The sequence below is a fragment of the Rhagoletis zephyria genome, unplaced genomic scaffold (genome assembly GCF_001687245.7).
Source record: "Rhagoletis zephyria isolate East Lansing unplaced genomic scaffold, Rhagoletis_zephyria_1.1 Rzeph_scaffold_01334, whole genome shotgun sequence".
Lineage (NCBI taxonomy): Eukaryota > Metazoa > Arthropoda > Insecta > Diptera > Tephritidae > Rhagoletis > Rhagoletis zephyria.
Genome location: NW_016158418.1, coordinates 50037 through 69711, shown reverse-complemented (window position 1 = coordinate 69711; position 19675 = coordinate 50037). Strand labels below are relative to the sequence as shown.

At 34.6% G+C, this 19675-nt stretch overlaps 1 protein-coding gene across 1 annotated transcript; it reads left to right on the top strand.

The window, feature by feature from the left end:
- The first annotated feature begins 7725 nt into the window (after nt 1–7725).
- LOC108363677 (peptide transporter family 1-like) lies at nt 7726–11198 on the top strand. Its single transcript, XM_017617112.1, has 7 exons — nt 7726–7744; nt 7888–8084; nt 8715–8793; nt 8878–9381; nt 9449–9531; nt 9591–10007; nt 10224–11198. Exons 1-7 carry the CDS (start codon nt 7726–7728, stop codon nt 11196–11198), a joined length of 2274 nt encoding a protein of 757 aa, XP_017472601.1.
- The last annotated feature ends 8477 nt before the right edge of the window (nt 11199–19675 follow it).

Below are 19675 nucleotides of genomic sequence, written 5' to 3'. Positions count from 1 at the left end.
GCGGAATTTGCTGGATAGTACGCCACCATTACCTTTGTTGAAGAGATTCTATAATGTTGAGTTCCCTGAGACAGAATGCAGATTTAATTCCATCACTGAGACCGGACTGACACATTGTCGAATCTTCACTGATGGCTCCAAAACTGACTCTGGGTCATTATCTGGGGTCTTTTTCGAAGTTAATGGCGATAAGCTTCACTTTTCTGTAGGGGAATATGCTTCGGTCTTCCAGGCTGGGGTAATTGCAATCCTCAATGCCATGGACTACGTGGTGGAACATAGGTGTAGGGGAAGCAGTTTGCGTGTCAGCAGTGACAACCAAGCTGCACTTAAGGCATTGGCTAGCCCTCTAACTACTTCTAACTTAGTTCGGCAGTGCAAGTCTCGAATAAATTAGCTTGCTTTACTCTGGGTGCCAGGTCACTCAGGAGTATCTGGTAATCAGACAACTGACCATTTGGCCAGTATTGGCTCAGACCAGGGATTCTTTGCCCCGCAACCAGTTTTAGCAGACCCACTTTCGGCCATAGAAGCAACCACCAGAAACTGGGTGAAAACTTCGCTCAGCAATGACTGGGAGGCATCGAGGTGATGCAGATGGGCAAAACTCATGTTGCCTTCAATCTCATAAGGTCTATCTAGTTTTTTGCTCTCACTGAGCAGACGACACTGCAGACAACTTGCAGTTTTAAGGTGTGTGTTTTAAAAATGTGAGAGATAAATATTTGTACTTGCGCTGTAGAAATTTTAAGTCTATTATGTTAAGTAGTTCGACTATTGTAAATAAAATCTAATGCTTTGTATTGCATGCGCTCCACGTTTTCCGTTTTCAATCTCATAAATTGTTTATTATGACTTTTGCTAAAATTTTAAAACCAAAAGTTATCAAAGCGAATTCTATGGGACTGAGAAATATTACTTTCTACTTCTTAGTCCAATTATAAAAGCGTGGTATATTAAACAGTTTTTATTTTATTTTATTTATTTTCTCTTAATTTCCAACGTTCCGTTCAGTAGATTAGATTTGTTTATGGTTTTTTAAGATGTTTTATTATTTGTTTGGCGGCCGTTGTGGTGTAGTGGTTAATAGTGCGCGTTACTATTTTGCGGAACTTGGGTTCAAGCCCGGTTCAACTTAACATCAAAAAAAAAAATAGCGGTCGCCACTCGACAGGCAATGGCTAACCTCCGAGTGTATTTTGCCAGGAAATAATCGTAATTTTTTAAATTGTCAATTGTGGTTTTTTAACATTTAATTTTTTTATTGTTTATTTATATTTCGAATTGGAAAACCTCATTAATTCCTGAAGATGCCTTCAGATTGAAAGCGAAATATCGACATCAATAAATGTAATAAATAAAACTACTAAAATCTAGCCTGAAGCTCAAAATTAATGAATAATTTATTTTTTATAATCGTCGTAAAATATTTTTAAATATACTGACGTATTTTTTGTATTCTTTCATCCTTCTGTAATTTACAATGATTTTTATTTTACGAGTCTAACCAATAAATTTTAAAGATAATAATTAATATTTGAGTTATATTCTTTCGCTCAAGGGAAATTATTATTACTCGATTTTATTTTTTTTTATCAGAAATAAAGATTATTTTATGATTTTTTTTCGATCAAAGATAATAATTATAACTGAGTTTTATTTTTTCACTTAAAATTAATGATTATTCAAAAAACGCAAAAGCTATACCAGCGGAGTTAGCGACATCCTTATAAAAGGAATAAGTCCGAAAATTTGCAGGTACAAATTTCAGTTGGTTGCGTCTGTATGACCTTTTAAATTTTATAGATAATCATTATATTTAAGTAACAAAATAAAACTCAGTTATAATTATTATCTCAACTCAATAATAATTTTTATCTCTGAGCGAAAAAAATAAAATCCATAAAATAACCATTATTTGAGATCGAAAAAATAATTTGAATTTTTTTAAAGTTTTTTTGTTAAAATTTACCTTAATTATACTCATAACTTCACTAATTAAACTAGGGGAGTTGCCTCATCTTGGCAGGTTTTCCACCCTTCTTACCATTTTCAAAGCAGTCATCAATATAATTTTTGCTTTTGGTTGGTCAACTGATCGTCTCCTCGATGTACTTGCAGCCTGAGGAAATTTCACTCGTCCCGGGGATAAATATATTTGTTCAAACACACGCACACACATTCAAGCTTTGATCAAACAATTCTTTTGCCGTACCAAAAAACTAAATTTGTTAAAATCGTCTAGAAAATTTAGCAAATCTTGTAAAAAGTAAGCAAACTATTTTAACTGATATTTTCTATTTAAATTTGTACTGTCCTTCAAGCGAATTATCCATTACTTTTCGATGGGCTTAGTAGTTTCTAAGAAATTTTTTAATCATTCCAGATTTTGTTAATGAAATGTTTCTTTCTTTTCTATTACATCTTTGTCCTTTTTTAAAAAGAAAATTAAATTTACTAAAGCAGAAAATCGATGTATAAATAAAAAAGTTGTGAAAGGTAAAACTCGTTTGTATGAAAAGCGAGCAGGAAAGAATAGCCGTCATCGATTCGCCAACAGTTAGCGAGTGGCGAAACGAACGAACTCAATGAGGTACACCCAAACTCGCTATTGTCCATCTTTGCTAGCTAACTTTGTTGTTGCTTTCACATGCAAAGTTTTTCGTTAAGCGACCGGAACTTAAACATTGCAAGCAGCGAATTGGCGAATCGATGGCGGCTAGTTTTACACGTTCATACATACATACATACATACATGGCGCATTGATTAAATATTTTGTACGAGCATGGCGTATGAGTAACATTCTTCCCTGCTCGTATTTCATACCAAAAAAGTCATTGCGCATTTTCATTTTATCATTCAAAAACTTTCCATCCATCCATCGATTTTGTTCGCAAAAAGCTTAATTTAAAAACAAATTTTTCATTTTTAAATTTGAATTTTATTTCATTCGCAATGCAAACTTAAAATGCAAATATACAGGTATAGCGATCAGTAATCTACGACCCAAAGTTAGGTTTACGTATATGGTAATTTTTTGTGTCCTTACAGTGTTGTTTATTAGTAAAAAAAAAAAAAAAAATATGCTGCAATATGAATGAAATTTCATTATCAGTAAATATTTACGGATTATTGCTATTTTTTGAGTAATCGGCAAAATTTTACTGCTAATCCAAATTAAATTTCATTATCAGTTAAATTTTATTATTACTGCTATTATACTACTACTGTTAAGTGCCAATTTATGGTATTTAGGAACTAATTAGTAGCAAACACTCAAGTGGTGGATTAGGGCATTCGATTATTCGCCATTTTTCCTTTACCGGTTTTCGTTGGATTTTAACCCAAAACACCCCCTTAAACAAATAAACATACTTAGAAGATATCCATTATTATTATTTGATTAAATATAACATAAACAAATTCATTCGGTTGGGTGTCGAACATTTTTGACATTAAAAAAATTGAACACATTTTTTTTAACGATTTGCAGGTGTTCTTTAACAAAACCCGCGTAAATCCGAGTTACCAACTTTGTGCAGTATTAAAAAAATTCAACAAACTTTCCTACAAATTTAGAGCTTTTTTAAAAATTCTAAAAAGTCGATCGCAATTTTTAGCCATTTTAAACTAGTACTTTATTCCATTAGAATTCAATGGGCTACAAAACTGCAAACTCAGAATCTAATTAAAAACTCGAAATTTTTTCGAAAATTCGTTGCATTACTTTTATTTTTTTTTTTTGAATGCATACATTTTTAAGGCAGTGTCCCTCGATTGGTACATTTGTACAGACTTGTGCATTTTTATATTGGGCTATTGGTACAAAAAAAAAAAAAAAAATTGGGAAATTTTTTGTTTTTTAGTCAAAAGCTTGGTACAATACAGCAATCTTGTATTAAAAAATTTTAACAAAATATTTTTCGTGATATTTGGGTATTCACGCAATTGATATACGATTTGCACCGAATTTCGGCGAATTCCGAAACTTGTGATACTGCCTTTAAACTTGTACTTATACGGATGTTGGTAAAGAATGAACTATGAAAAACTAACCAAAATTAAATAACAACAAAAGTTTAGATTTTAAAACTTGCCAAAATTTGGTGCGGCTATAATTTTTTCGACTACTGTACATAAGCACTAGAAATTTTATATTGCTAATTTCCGACTGATCGCATACTCAATATGTGTCAGTATTAAGTCTAAGAAATCAGTCTGTTAATCGCCGTTAACGGGATTAGACGAAAAAATATTTTCTGGCCAAAACGGGGGAAAAATTGCAAACGAAGTGAATTCGAGTACACCTTTTGCGAGTTTTGCGATTCATGTGAAAAAAGATCGCGATTTAACTAGTAAAACGAGCAACTAGGGAATGAAGAATTAACAAAATCCGTACATTAAAGCATATGCATGTACATGTAAAGTGAATAAAACATCTTGTACTAAGCTATACAGGACCTCCGTTCGCAGCATCGAACAACATGACCGAAGAAAATGGTACATTGAAGATCTATATACTATATCTACATTACATGCATACGTATCTAATTAGCACTAAGTAGTCAGACGCGTTTTACACGGTTCAAGTAAGTCAAGTGAATTAAATTCTGCTTGCTAGTTGATGAGAGGGGCTAAGTAGAAAAGGGAAGAGTACACATGCATCCGCAACCGTGAAGTCGTTTCAAGTTTCTTGCCCTGCTTTTCACGTTTTCGTTGTTTCCAATTTAAAGAACCAAAAACTTGAATTAAAAAAACCTAAAGCATGTAAAAGCAAATACAAAACACAAAAGAGGACGAACAAGAATTATTTTCAAATACTTGTTTATACCGTGAAGTTATTGCAAAAGACTGACGGAATAGTCAACGGAGGATATTCCGGCCTTACCCCAACTGTGCGAACACCAAAAGCCATTTAAGTCGTGGCTGGAACGCTGTGGATACACATAGGAGACATACTACAGAAGCGTTAATTAAATTCAAAACCCTTGCTTTGCCAGCAGGTGATAAACAGTTACAGATAGCTCTGTTTACGGACGAGGAAATTTTGGCTTTACTAGCTTGTGGATGGCTCGTTCGTTAAACGGGACGATGAGGTGTATGATCTGTCATTGCGACGGCCAAATGGAGGCCATTTCGAATATGGTGTCCTACATTCCTTAACCATCGGCGTGTACGATAAGTAAAAAAAGTCTTAAAAATATTAACTCCTTTTAATTGTGTTTGCCATATACACTGTACCAAGGTATTTGCTAGTATCTATTAAATGAAAATAAAAACAACTTACTACCGTCCACACATTAAGCGCCAAAGACTCCCAGTGATTATCTAAAAAATACTCATATTCATACAAATTTTATGAAGCGTCAAAAGATAACGACGCGCTAGCGCTGAGCTAATAGATTTTTCATTTTTACAGGGTGAATAACTCAGTGAGAGGGGAGACCAGTATTTGCATGTATGTATTTATAAAAAAAAATATTTATTGGTTCAAAAATGGTGGGTAGGCACTGTGGCCAATGGCAAAGTTCGTTTGCCACCTCTGCATGGTTGTAAGTCATGCAGAGTCCGCAAAATGCTCCGGAAGCAGTGTCCGGAGGATGCATCCGACTAGGCAGAGCATGCTTTGAAGTGCCATCTAATTAGAACTTAAGAAAGTTCAATTACATGGCAGTTGAGAAGTGCATGTGCAAAAATTTCCTAAATTGCATAAAGGAAATTTTTGCACATGCAGCAGTACATAGCACGTATTTAGGCGCCTGGTGTTAGCAGACGCGCCTAAACACAGGGCATTGTACATGTTGATGTTGGGTGGGTGCGAAAAAAGGTCACCCCAACGTTTGCAAGTATATTGGTAAAAATATATATTTGTGACATTGAATATTCGTAGGAGTGAAAGTTGGTTTCAAGAAGTTGGCGATTGTGAAAACCCCTGAGTCCAACGAGCGACTAGTCTCGAAGTGTTTAAAAAAATAGACTCCCTGCAAAAACTCGGCATATCTATTTTTGCTGTGCAAGCATTACGCCTTGCTTTCGCAAAGCTCTGGAGTGTCGGTCGAGAGATTTAAGGGTCGAGTCCTAGAGCAGGGGGCTTTTTTTGTAATTTTTTACTTATTTTTTTGTGTCTTTATTGTAATTTTTAAATTGTATTTTAAAAAGAAAAAAATAACTCATTTATTTTTTATGGCATTTGAGTATTTAGGTTTTTGCCTATGAAATTAATTTTACAATTTGTAATTTATATTTGAATTAAAATAACTTATTTATTTTGGAACGAATTTCCGTCATCCCTTGTCAAGTTTGGTTTGCAGACAAACCGCTTTCGGCATTGTGCCATCTTCAGTGTAATTTTTCGAACGAAACAAGGGATGACGGGAATTCGTTCCAAAATAAATCATCTTACCACCCTGTCGGAAAAATCAACCAACACCAACACATAAAATAATTTACTTACCTTAAATTAAGGAAAAACTTCGCAAATAGAGCAAATTTTTCGTAATATTAAAGAAAAACAATTTTTTCTTCTAAATGCTTATTACTGAGTGTATTAGGGCGTAAAATAAAGTCAAAAGTTCTACAATGGTTTCTTAAAATTTTAACCAAACCAGTGTTTAGCAGATATGGACACCAGGAGCACCCTTTCTTCGTTTAACCTACTTCTTTTATTCGGCAAAGTTAAATTTACAGCAGAAGCAAGCCTTTTGGACGATACTGAGGAAGGGATATTAGGCACAGTTACGTTCACAACGAATTAGATTGATTTCATAGAATCCTAAAAAAAATCGAATTTGATACAAACTCGATACTCGGAAATAAATATCGAATGTTGGTATTTCGAGATTAAAAGTATCGTATTTCTCCAAAATTTTTTGGAAACAATTTTAATGTTTTCTTACACCGATATTTTTTTCCAAGCCTAGGTTTTCCTTTCAAGATTGGATTTGAATTTTAGATTCAGGTACTTCTCACACTTTGATACTAGTGTCAGCAAAGGGTGAGAGAATATTCGATTGGTTATACATCAGTTGTAACTGCTTAGAATCCCGGCAAGACCTACCTGACTGAACCAACAATCAATCGAAAAATCAAACGAAATGTCAAATGATGAGAGTGGGAGGGATAGGAAATCACATGTATTGATAAGAATAATATACGGATGGTAATTTTTTTGCCCGCCATCCTAATAAAAATTACTACATCGATCTTCTAACGAATAACACCAAATTCTGTCAGAAAGGCTGTTTCACATGATTTGCATAAGTTGAGTGTATTTAAAAAACAAAAATGCACATACATAGAGACAGGTAAACTTCACTCAATTGGGATCTGGTTTGACCAATAATTGTTAACCGAATTGAATATCTTTTTATAGGTTTAGATACACGCAAGCGAGTCCCGGATTTTTAAATATCCTACTCACAAACATTTTACAGGAAAAATATTATGTACCCCAATAAGGACTAGGACAAACAATTGTTCCCAGTTGAAGGCATTTTAGTAAAATTAAAAGAAAAAAATACCACTACCTAATTTGTACACATCGTCGTTTAAAGTAAAAAACCGCGTATCAAGATAATGCAAAACTTCGTTGGTGAGGATGACCAAATTTTACAGGAGAATGTAAAAGCTGTCTGATTTGAAAACAGTTCTCTCGTTTATCTCTAATAATTTTTATTTTCTTATATCTAAATACATATATATATTTAAATATGAATGAATAAGGCATGCTGCCAGAAGTTTCCGGTGAGCAAATATATTTTCTGGCACATATATCAGTTGCGAGGTATTTTATCAAAATAAAATTTTTTCACGCGAAAATATTTTCCTCCTATAAAAGTCTTTGAAATATATAGCCTGCTAAGTTTTTAATTTAAATTCCATTACAGATAAAAAGCCAACCACCGGCGAGGTTAAGATATCAGATTCTGAATCTATAGCCAAAGGCAAATCTACGGAGGATGGCTTCTCTGAGGCTAAACTCGTGTCTGAAGTTTCAGCAGAACGAAAAGACAAGAAGGAAGCAGAAGGAGAGCAAAATATCGAACCATTATCAAATGTGACGGAAGCAGAGGGCCAAGTTAAGGTAAATCATTTCGGCTCGAATTGTGAGTTATAGTTTTAATGCCAGACTTTGAACAAAAAGTTCTGCTCTTACCTGGGATAAGATTATGTTTTCTTTCACTGAAATTAAAATTTCGTAGCATTACGTGCTCATTTCTCAAAATATTGCCCTCCAACTAATCAAAAGTGCAATACTCTCTACTAATATAGCCGTTTTGCAGGACAAAAAGTAACCTAGTCCAAATATTACAGTGCAAAAAAAAATTTCAATAGTAAAACCTCGTAAGTTTGTCATTAACTCGTTTTACTTGTGATATGTTTAAATAAAACATGTGAATTTTAGTGGAAATATTTTAGCCGTTTTTAGCCGCTTTTTTGGCCAATTTAGCCGGTCAGACCAAACAGTTCTGAAAATAATAATGTCACTTGTGTAACTACTAGAGTACAACTTCACAACAAGCTTTTCAGGCGTTCGGCGCTTTTTATAACTCAGCCATTGCTGAAAGCCCTGAAAGCGCTGACCACCTGAAGAGCTTGCTGCTCATTAAATAATGATTAAATGCTGATTTTAATTATTTTACTTACATACATTGATTTACAACACAATAATTTTATAACATACAACATCGATTTGTTATAAATTTCTTTCTAGAAGCGTCCTTATCCAAAAGCGGTCTCCTTTATCACCGGCAATGAGCTTTGCCAGAGTTTCTACATCTATGGCCAGCGTAGTAAGTGTTAATCAGCAAAAAATTTACAACAAGTGCTTTCACTCAACTTTAAATTATTCAATGATTACCCCGTCCCTTTCGCAGCCATTCTCGTCCTGTACCTGACCCATCAACTCCTCTATAGTGACGACGACGCCACTGCCATCTACCACATCTGTATCATGCTTACTTACTTCCTCTGCCTGTTTGGTGCAATCATCTCTGACAGCTGGCTTGGAAAATTCAAAACGATCTCTTATCTCTCGCTTGTCTATGTTGTCGGGGCAGCAGTGCTTGCTGTCGGTGCTGTGCCTCCGCTAAATTTGCCCGCCAGGACGATTACATTCATCGGTCTGGCGTTAATAGCGCTGGGCTCGGGCGGCATAAGACCGTGCGAATCTGCTTTTGGTGGTGACCAGTTCAAGCTACCCGAACAAGTGAAGCAATTGACGATATTCTTCTCGCACTTATACTTTTCAAGAAATGTTGGTGCACTGACTGCGACCATAGTAACACCTATTCTGCGTGAAAATGTTCAATGCTTCGGCGAACAGGAATGCTATTTATTGGCTTTTGGCGCACCGGCTATCCTCATGGCTGTCTCGTTATGTGAGTACTTAAACACTAAAGAGAAAAATTTACGAATCTTATGCAAACTTTCACTCATATTTTGTAGTTATTTTCGTACTTGGCCGCCCATTATATAAAATTATCCCACCAGCGGGCAATGTGGTGGTGTTGGTCAGCAAAACTATTGGTGTAGGCAGCCTGAAAAGCTAAACAAATTGAAAAAGTACTAAAAAGATTATTCCAAACAGAACGCCATTGCTACAAAATGGAAGGAGAAGAAGACCAATCCTCGTGAACACTGGTTGGACTATGCGGATAAGAAGTATGACCGTCAATTGATTGAAGATGTGAAAGTGCTGATGCGTGTTTTGGTACTCTATCTGCCGCTGCCTGTATTCTGGGCGCTTTTCGATCAGCAGGGCTCACGTTGGACTATCCAGGCAACCCGGATGGATGGCGACATGGGCTCATGGGATATCAAACCCGATCAAATGCAAATCTTAAATCGCGTCTTGGTTTTGCTATTCATACCACTTTGTGAACTTGCATTCTATCCTTTAATTGGCCTCGTCGGTATTCGTCGTCCTTTACAAAAGCTGACTTTGGGTGGAATATTCGCCGGCATAGCTTTCATTGCTTCCGGCTTGCTCGAACTACAATTAGAGGTGAGTCAACTGCCATCTAAGTGGTTTGGTGACAGATAACAGTTAACTCCCATTCGCAATTCAACTTTAGATATTCATTATCTTAAGACTTTAAGGACGGCAGCTAACCCTCAACTTTTATACTGAAAATAAGAAGCTATCTCCAGTGTTATGTCCCCACTCTTAATACAGCCTTTAGTGTTCAGAAGAAAAATAATACAACATTTTCATTTGCAGAAAACTTATCCCGTCTTGCCCAGCGCCGGAAATGCTCAGCTTCGTGTTTACAATGGCGAATTGTGCGACTATTCCATTACCACCAATTTGACGAATTTCAACTTTGATGTGGCCTCACTCAATATGTACAAGAACAGCACAGACATCGGCTCGGAAGGTTTCCTATACGTAAGATTCGATGTTACCAGCAAAAGTGCGAGTTGTGATTCATTCGCCAGCCAAACTTTTATTTTCAACTCCTCAACCAGCCACTATTTGTTTTTGAACTCAAACAACACTGCACAACCTCTGGTCTGGGGAGTGGACACAATCAGTAAACCCAGTCGGGGCTATCCGCTAGGACGTACATTAGCGAATGTAGAGCCGAGTCGCCAAATTGATTGGAAAAATAAAAAAGGCGCAATCCAGCACACCGAGCCAGCCAACTTGCGAAACATAACGGAACTAAAGTCGGGCACTTATCAAATATTAGTTGATAATGTTGAGATTGTCAGTACATATCTCAAAGTTGGTGGCATTTACACGATTTTAATAAACGAAGATTCATCAGGACAATACCGAAATAATGTCATAGTTGTAACGGAGCCCAATTCGATATCCATTTTCTGGTTGATTCCGCAATACGTTATTATGACCCTCGGTGAGGTGATGTTCTCCGTGACTGGCCTGGAGTTTTCATATGCACAGGCGCCACTGACAATGAAATCAGTATTGCAAGCTTGCTGGCTACTTACGGTGGCTTTCGGAAATTTAATCGTCGTAATTATCGCGGAACTATCGCTCTTCGATTCACAGGCGGATGAGTTCTTCCTCTTTGCCGGCCTTATGTTTGTTGATATGATTATTTTCATATTCGTGGCTTATCGGTACAAGCCGAACTCGGTAGCGCCGATTAACGAAAGCGAGCTGTGCACGCCACCAGAAAAAAACGAAAAGGATGGCATTGATAATGTGGCCAAGGCGATTGATGATTAGATACGAAGTTGAAATAAAGATTGATTTCTAATTTAATGAAAAAATAAGTGTGTAATTTGTAGTGAACTTTGATGTTAATTAATAACACTGGATCACAGATTTTAATTTTGATTTTGTTCTCCAGACGCCATTCCGAAAATCGAGTTAATTTTTTTTTGTATAGATACATTATCGAGATATTTGCCGTTTCGCGTTATTCAGCTTAAAAAAAGAGGGGATCTACTTAACCAGGTATATCTTGCGATCCAATGAAATAATCGTAAAACGAGATACTGCAAATGAAAGAAAATAAAATTCTCCATGAACCGTATATACAGCACTTTTCGATAGCCCTGACAGAATTTTTCAGAAACTATCAGGGCAATCGAAAAGTGATGTATATAAGCTTTCTGGAGAATTTTATTTCCCGTATCTCGTATTACGATTATTCAATTGGTTCGTAGGATATACGTGATTAAGCGCAACCACTATTTTTTTTAATTGCAAATATCTCAAAAAGTTATCCATAGAAAAAAAAATTCTCTCGATTTTCGGAATCACCGAGCAATTTCCTACTTAATCAGTTTGTAAGTTAACGTATCATAGTTAATAAAAAAGTATTACAATAACTACTGTAAACTTAAACAATAAATGAAGGGTGTAAATGATATACTTTTGGTAACGGAAGCTGAGGTAATGTTGCTAAAAACTTACATATATATGTATGTACGATTCACTTGGAAACGGCTAGCAAAGTAGCAGCCGCTTTTAATTTGTATTACCCTGTTTATACCGACACATAAAGCGCCATGACCCAGTTCCCTGTGATTCGAAACGGAAGAATAAACCAATTTTTAATACGTTCAGAAACTTAAAATTGTATTGACTCGAATTTGTTACCAAATCGCTTTTTTATTTCTGACATCGGTTAGAAAATAGGTATAAACACATCATTCAGTTGGCGCGAAGTGAGAACAGGTTGCTTTTATTTATAGAGTCCGTATTAAATTTGAATTATTATTATAAAAAAATTAGAATTCTTCTTCGATTCCTTTTGGGTCCACCGCGAAAATTAATTATTAAAGAAATATAAGAATAAAAATAACTAATTTTGTTTACCTTTGAATACGGTTTCAGCGAGGGCGCAATAACGCCACAGTTATAAACGCTTGAAAGAAATATGTGTTGAATCAAATCGATTTTTTGTTAACGCGGTTCTTGCCTAGGTATAAACAAGGTGTATGTCCATTTTATAGTTCTAGATGCGAATGATCTTTTATCTGTTTATTCAACAGCGATTCTCTTTATTTAATTATTCTTAAATTCTAATAAAACTAACATATTATCCCGTATGGAATTTTATTTGTGTTTTTAAAGGGAATTTTATTACAACCTTTTTTCGTTACCATTTAAAATTACATTTCTGAATTCTGGAAATTATTTTATAAAATAATTATACTTTTAAGTTGCTAGACCAAAGTTCATCATCGTAGCCATCCGAGGGACTGCTCCAATAATATATTGAATATGAATAGTATATATTTTACCAAAAAATTTACTTATAAAATCACAATTATTGCAAATTATCGCTCAGATTTTCCAATGAATTTGAAACGAAAAGTCAAACTTAAAGCGAAATAAAGAAACAGGATACCTACGCATACTTATTTCACAAAATTTTCTGCTTCATTTGTTGCTCTATTTTGCCCAGAAATGAAATTGGAATAAATGGAGTAGGCATTACTCTGACCATTAGCGCACACAAGGGGTGGGTTTTGGGGTTCAAACCCCCCCTAAAGCTAATAACCTCAAATACAATCTGTATCTTAAAGCTAAGAATCCAGCTCTCAAAGGAATTATAAGAAATATTTATTATAATTTCTGTTGCTTGAAAACGCGCTTTGCTTTTGCTGTAAATTTTCATGAGGGAATAAATATACGAGCATTTTTTTCTTGAGAGCTGCAAACTGATTTAAGAAATTTTGGTAGAAGAAAATTTCTTTCCCATTTCTCGTCCGTCGCTTTATATGAATTTTTCGTTTTTCTTGAGAGTTCAGTTAATTTTTTCGGTATTTGAAATATTAAAAAAATTTAGCAATCGTGAAAAATCACCATCTCTATCGAAAATCAGAGATCGAAAAAATGAACATAGAAGTGCAAAAATTCATGGAATCAATAAATTTATTTTTACTGACTCTTTTTTAAAATTTTTTATTAGATACTTTTGAAAGTTGAGCGCATCTTGAGTTTATAGAACTTTTTATTAAACAAGTAGTTTTTAAGGAAAGAACACAACCGACTTCAATTCTCATATTCAAATTTAGGGGTACCGTTAATTTCTTCATGATCCAATCATCGGATCTCTAAAACAAATTACGGGACGAACCTTGAGGTACTATCTTTCTAATAAAAAAAGGATTATTGAAAACGGTTCACGTGGTCCAAAGTTATGTATTACGGCGAGATGATAACCTCCCTTTTTTTGAAGTCGGTTAAAAGCGTTTGAGTTCTGTTAATCTGTAAATAAAGTGCAGTTTATGAATTTTAAAACGTTTATTTATTTATTACATACTGTACATAAAACTTGCATAAATGTATATTAAAGAGCGTATTATCTGAAGCAAATTTTCAGTATTTTCCGGTGATATATCTTCAGAAATATAAACCCCCCCCTAAAATATATTCCTGGGTGCGCCCCTGACTGTGACGCTGGTATGCCGAAATTGCCAAAATTAAAACAACCACCCCCTAAGTGACAACATTATTATTTTTTCACCATGGTAAAAAATATATGTAAAAAAATGATTCAAAATTCATAAATTGTTTTCCAATTTGACATTATAGGCTGGTTCTTATGAGAGCAATGTTAAATTAAATAACACTTTGTTAAATACATTTTGGTTAGGCATAAGGGTACTTGACATTACAAATTTGCCCGAAAATTTTAGGAGTTACATTTGATAGCTTGTCATCCTTCTCCGCGCACACAATAGCAATCGTCAACCAGGTACATAGCCACAATGCTCTCATATCGCTTTTCGAGAGCACTTGCGGCAAAGGACAGGAAACATTGATGGTAACATGCATACACAATGATTAGCTGTTCTTCAATAAACTATGCTGAGCCCTATTTTAACTAGTTTTCTGTGGTCTACAGTTACTAAACGGGTGCAGCAGACAAAAATTCATACCTGCCAGGACGCCGCACTTTTAAACTGCGACTGTCCACTCTCGCTGTGTGAATGCCGTCAGCGGAGACCAGCCAGAAAACATTGCAGGAGCAGAAATCGAGTAGCCCCGTGGACTCCGGTAGTAGCAGCAGAACAGTGGATTTAATTTTTTTTTTAATTTTTTGGTCTCTAAAATCTAAAATATTGTTATTTTGTCAAAACCTAACTAGCTAAAAAGAATGTAGTACCACAGCCACAAGCTATTTCGCTAGCTAGATCAGAAATAATACTCCATAACCACAGTTACATAACATAGGCAGTTTAGAGTATTTAGAATATTTTAACTTTTGACAGCTCTTAAATTTACCAAGCAAGAAATTTGCGCAAATTTTTATTTTTATTTTTTTCAATTAAAATTTTGTATACATATGTGCGTGTATTTTTGTACACGCTAGACCCAGCCACACAGAAAGCGGTCTGTAGCGGCGGGAAACGATATCCGACAGAGGCGGTCAGGCGGCCCAGTTGTATTATGTATTCAGTTTCGCATCATCTCTGTCACACAGAACGCGGTCTACCGTCTCCCGCTAGTCTTTGCTGCAACTATAGATGGACCAAGCTCGTGATTTTCTACGTGTCATGTTTTGTCACACTTTTTCACGCATGAGCGTGAGCGGTTTTGGGAGAAAAATCACGTATATTTTTATAAACAAATAATTAAAATTAAAAAACATTAAAAAATTATGTAGTACGTGCATCCCTTGCTAGGCATTTGACCAAGCTTTTGTAATCTTTTGAGTATTCGATTTATTTTACATATATCCATACCAAGTTCCAGTACTTTACCATGAACACTTATGAAAATTTCGGTTTGTATGGGAGGTGCCACGCTCCCTTTACATGTCGAAATTTTACCCTATAACCATCCTTGGGACGGGTGCGGCAGGTGTCCTAAATTTCCAAAAAAATCGGTTCAGCCGTTCTCGAGCTTTGCGAACACAAAAAAAAACAACGGCTTTCAAAATATATATTAGTATAAATACAAGGTGCGAAAATCATGGAAAATATTCTGCCTTAATTGCTTTATGTTCAGGCCTTAAAAGGTTAAGCTTATTTGTGGTTTTATTGATTCTCTTTAAACAAAAAAAAAAAGGCCGTGGAAACTGATTTACTCGCTGTGGGTTTCTGAAAGCGTCAATGAATCGAAAGATTTACGTACTTGTAGAAGAGTACGCTTTACGTGGTAAATTTGAAAATTGATTGTAGAGGTCCTCGAAATATTTACGAAATTTCGATATTTGCACAAGTTTTGGAATCCATATTAGGGAAACATTTCTGGCGGAAATATTAGAATGTCGTTGTATTGATTAAAGATCATATACATATACATATGTATGTATTTTTAGCATACGCGATACTAGTCAATACTGGTTCACCGTATATAGCTAATTATAAATCAAACCTTATCATGCTTTATTGACACAGTTTTTTAATTTGAAATAATCGATTTTTAATTTTTAGGCGATTCTTATGATAGGTGCTATACGCTCTTCACAATGCAATAAGCCGCAGCTATATAGCAGCATTCACTTCAAAGACGAAAGTGTTATCACCCTTCAAAAAGTGTTCACACACCCAGTTTCTCAAAAAAAAAGCTTATAATCCCTTTTGAGCTTTATAGTGCTTTTTGCAGCCAATTACAGCAAACTACTGCTTTATTTTTTTTCCTTCAAAAAGGTACATAAACGATCTTTCAACGATTCGAGCCCATAATCTCAAAAACAAAGAATTTTGAATTACATAACTCACTTTTGAAGAATGAGTGTCATAAGCATGCGCGTACCTATGTAGGATTGACTAAGGAAATGTTCGTCTCATTTCCACCGCCTGTATTGTAGGGTGATATTAAATTTAGTTTTTTCCATTATTTTTTATATCTTAGTCTTTGCTTACTTTATGTAAGAACTGTATAGGCAGTTTAACACGATTGGGGTTTTGACGAAAATTTGGAGCAAATCGTCTGAATTACACATATTTTGACGTAGAATACGTCTTACCTTAAGGTATGGGGGCTATGTTCAAATGTTGTAGTTGTAATTTTTAGAGCTTCACAAAAATGCTTATTGCACGAGAACTAATAAAGCGATTTCAAAGAAAAGTGTGGCGTTTCAAAGATAAAATTCCAAACCTGTCGACAGATTCCTTTTTGTAAATAACCAATTCGGTTTCTGTCGTAAAAACAACGGTAAACATTGCCTTATTTTGGGGTCAATTTTGAGCCTTTAAAGTGCTCTAGCAACTTATTGTTGGCATATATAACTTTCATTTTCGGGATATAGGTTCTTTGGAGCAGTAGAAATATTATCGGGTACAAATTTTATATAAATTTAACAAATATTGAGCATTTTAAGGCAAAAAATTGTTGAAAAAATTTGCAAATTTTTTTCATTACCGAAATGCTCGAAAACCGCTCGAATGATTTTGTTTTTGTTTTCTTTAATCAAAAATTCAAGAGTTTTCCTTTCGTTTGGTATATGGGAAGTATTGGTTGATATCTTCTATATATGTTTATTTTATTCAAATATATGGGCATAAATGATTTTCCATACAAAATCACCTCGTCATCATTTTGCAAACACGTGCACGCATTGGAAGCGTGGGAAGGAGACAAAAAGTATGTATGTGTCCGTAAGTACATATTTCGGGGTTTATCGGTATAATAATCGATACTTTGTCGGTTTTATTACCGATGTTTTTATCGATTTTGCTATCGAAATTTTTATCGATAATGTTATTGATTTTGCTATCGATATTTTCGGAACTTATCGATATAATGATCGGTATTTTTTCGATTTTGTTATCGATATTTTTTCTCGATTTTGTTATAGATATTTTGTTGACTTTGTTGTCGATTTTGTTATCGACACTGTAATCGATTTTATGATAGATTATTTATCGATTTTGTTATCGATATTTTTATCGATTTTGTTATCGATTTTATTACCGATATTTTTATAGATTTTGTTGTCGGTATTTTAATCATTTTGTAATCGATATTTTTACCGGTTTTGTCATCGATATTTTTATTGATTTTGTTTACGATTTAGCTATCGATATTATTATTGCTTTCGTTATCGATATTTTCATCGAATTTGTTATCGATATTGTTATTGGTTTTGCTATCGATATTTTCGTAACTTACCGATATAATGATCGATACTTTTATCGATTTTGTTATCGATATTTTTTATCGATTTTGTTATCGATTGTGTAATCGATTTTGCTATCGATTTTGTCATCGATACTTTTATCGGTTTTGTTACCGATATTTTTATCGATTTTGCTATCGATATTGTTATAGATTTTTTTATAGGTTTTATATTCGATATTTTTATTGATGTTGCTATCGATATTGGTATCGATATTTTTATGGATTTTGTTATGGATTTTGTTATCGACTTTATAATCGATTTTGTTATCGACTTTGTTATCGATTTTGTAATCGATATTTTGATAGATTTTGTAATCGATTTTGTAATCAGTATTGTTATCGATTTTGCTATCGATTTTGCTTTCGATATTTTTTCGATTTTGATATCAATATTTTCATCGATTTCTTTATCGATGTTTTTATCGATTTTGCTACCGATATTATTATCGCTTTTGTTATCGATATTTTTTGCTTAGTGTGTGCTTTTGTTTTTTTACTTGGATATGCTCTTAACCATACCACGTATTCTACGTTTAAATTTAGCGGCTGTATCTCCGATACAGCCTGCAGGCCAAGACGAAGGCGCTGGACTGTTCCTTTTTTTTTTTATCGCAATCACGACAAAAAATTTGTAAAAATTTTTCAATAGTAGTTCGCTGCATAGCACAATGGGCCAGAATACTCAAAAAGTGGCAAAAACCAATGTTATTTAAAAGCTTAAAACAATAAACTTATTTAATCTAGTTACCTCGGACGTTAACGTTATGACGTTTAAAATATTTTGTATGTTTATAACAAACTCAGAATCCATAATATCTGAAAAATACACGGCGTATGAGTAACCTTCTTTTCTGGTAATATCATACTTAGTATAAAGGAGAAACTCGACAACTACTCAACGGATTTGGGCGAGATTATGTTCAATATAATCGGTATCGATTGGAGTATTATCTTTAGTATTAAAAAAATCCAAAAGGTTGCTCCCTGTCTAAAAAATTATAAGCTCCGTTCATTGAATTACCAATCGTGAATTGTCAAATGAGAGGGCTTGGCCTCTAGATGTTCAGTAATGTCATTTTGAAGCAAAATATGCCACGGAAAAAAGCGGAAAATTTATTGGATAACCATAATGTAGTACCACAGCCACAAGCAATTTCGCTAGCTACATCAGCAATAATACCCCACAACCACTGCTACATATTGTGGACAGTTTAGAGCATTTAGAATATTATTTGAACGTTTGACAGCTAACTATTGACTCTGGGATGTATCGTTCATCAACAGATTAAAAATAATTAGTTAAGTGCGCTTAAGAGCTAAGTTAATGATTGATTCCGAGTGCGGCTGTAAAAAGCGAAGGTGATAATGCCACCGCGATTGAAGTGTTGAAATATTTGAACGATTTTGATTAAATCCAGTACTCAAAAGGCAACTATCATCGATACACTGCCCCGTTATAATAAAGTTATATTTTTGATTATTAATACTCTACTTGGAATATTTTGCACATTTCCAGCCACGAATGCTAGAACTAACTGGCTTCGAACATTAATGCTCCAGGTATGATTGAAAGGGACCTCCTTAATATAAATTACGACACTGAAGTGATGGAAAAATTTCTTAATATGGATAACTACCGCATCAATTTCAGTGTTTACTTATGCACACAATCAGTGAATTAGGTACATCATTATGAAAGGACCAGAAATGATAGGAACACATCGACAACGAAAACTAATACCAGATTTGTAATCAGCCAGAGAATATCTGTTCGATAGTACCGATTTCACCTCTGGGGCTAGAAAACTCGACAATTTTGTAGAGCCTCTTTTTTGACTTGAACGAAATATCTCTAAAACCTTTTCTAACAAAATTGGCGAATAAACCGGCCGATTCGTAGTTTCTGAGAATCACATTTATATAAAATCCAAATGATCAATACGGTATAAACATATCAAAGTTACCAGCATGGCGAAGCAAAGTGATGAACTAAGAGCCTTTAAACTCCTCACTTCCGTTGTTGGTGTTTCCGACAGGGTAGGAGTGTGATGTAATGTGGAAAGATTTTCTGTCATCCATGTTAATGTTAATTTTTTTAGATTTTTTCGATCCCGGGA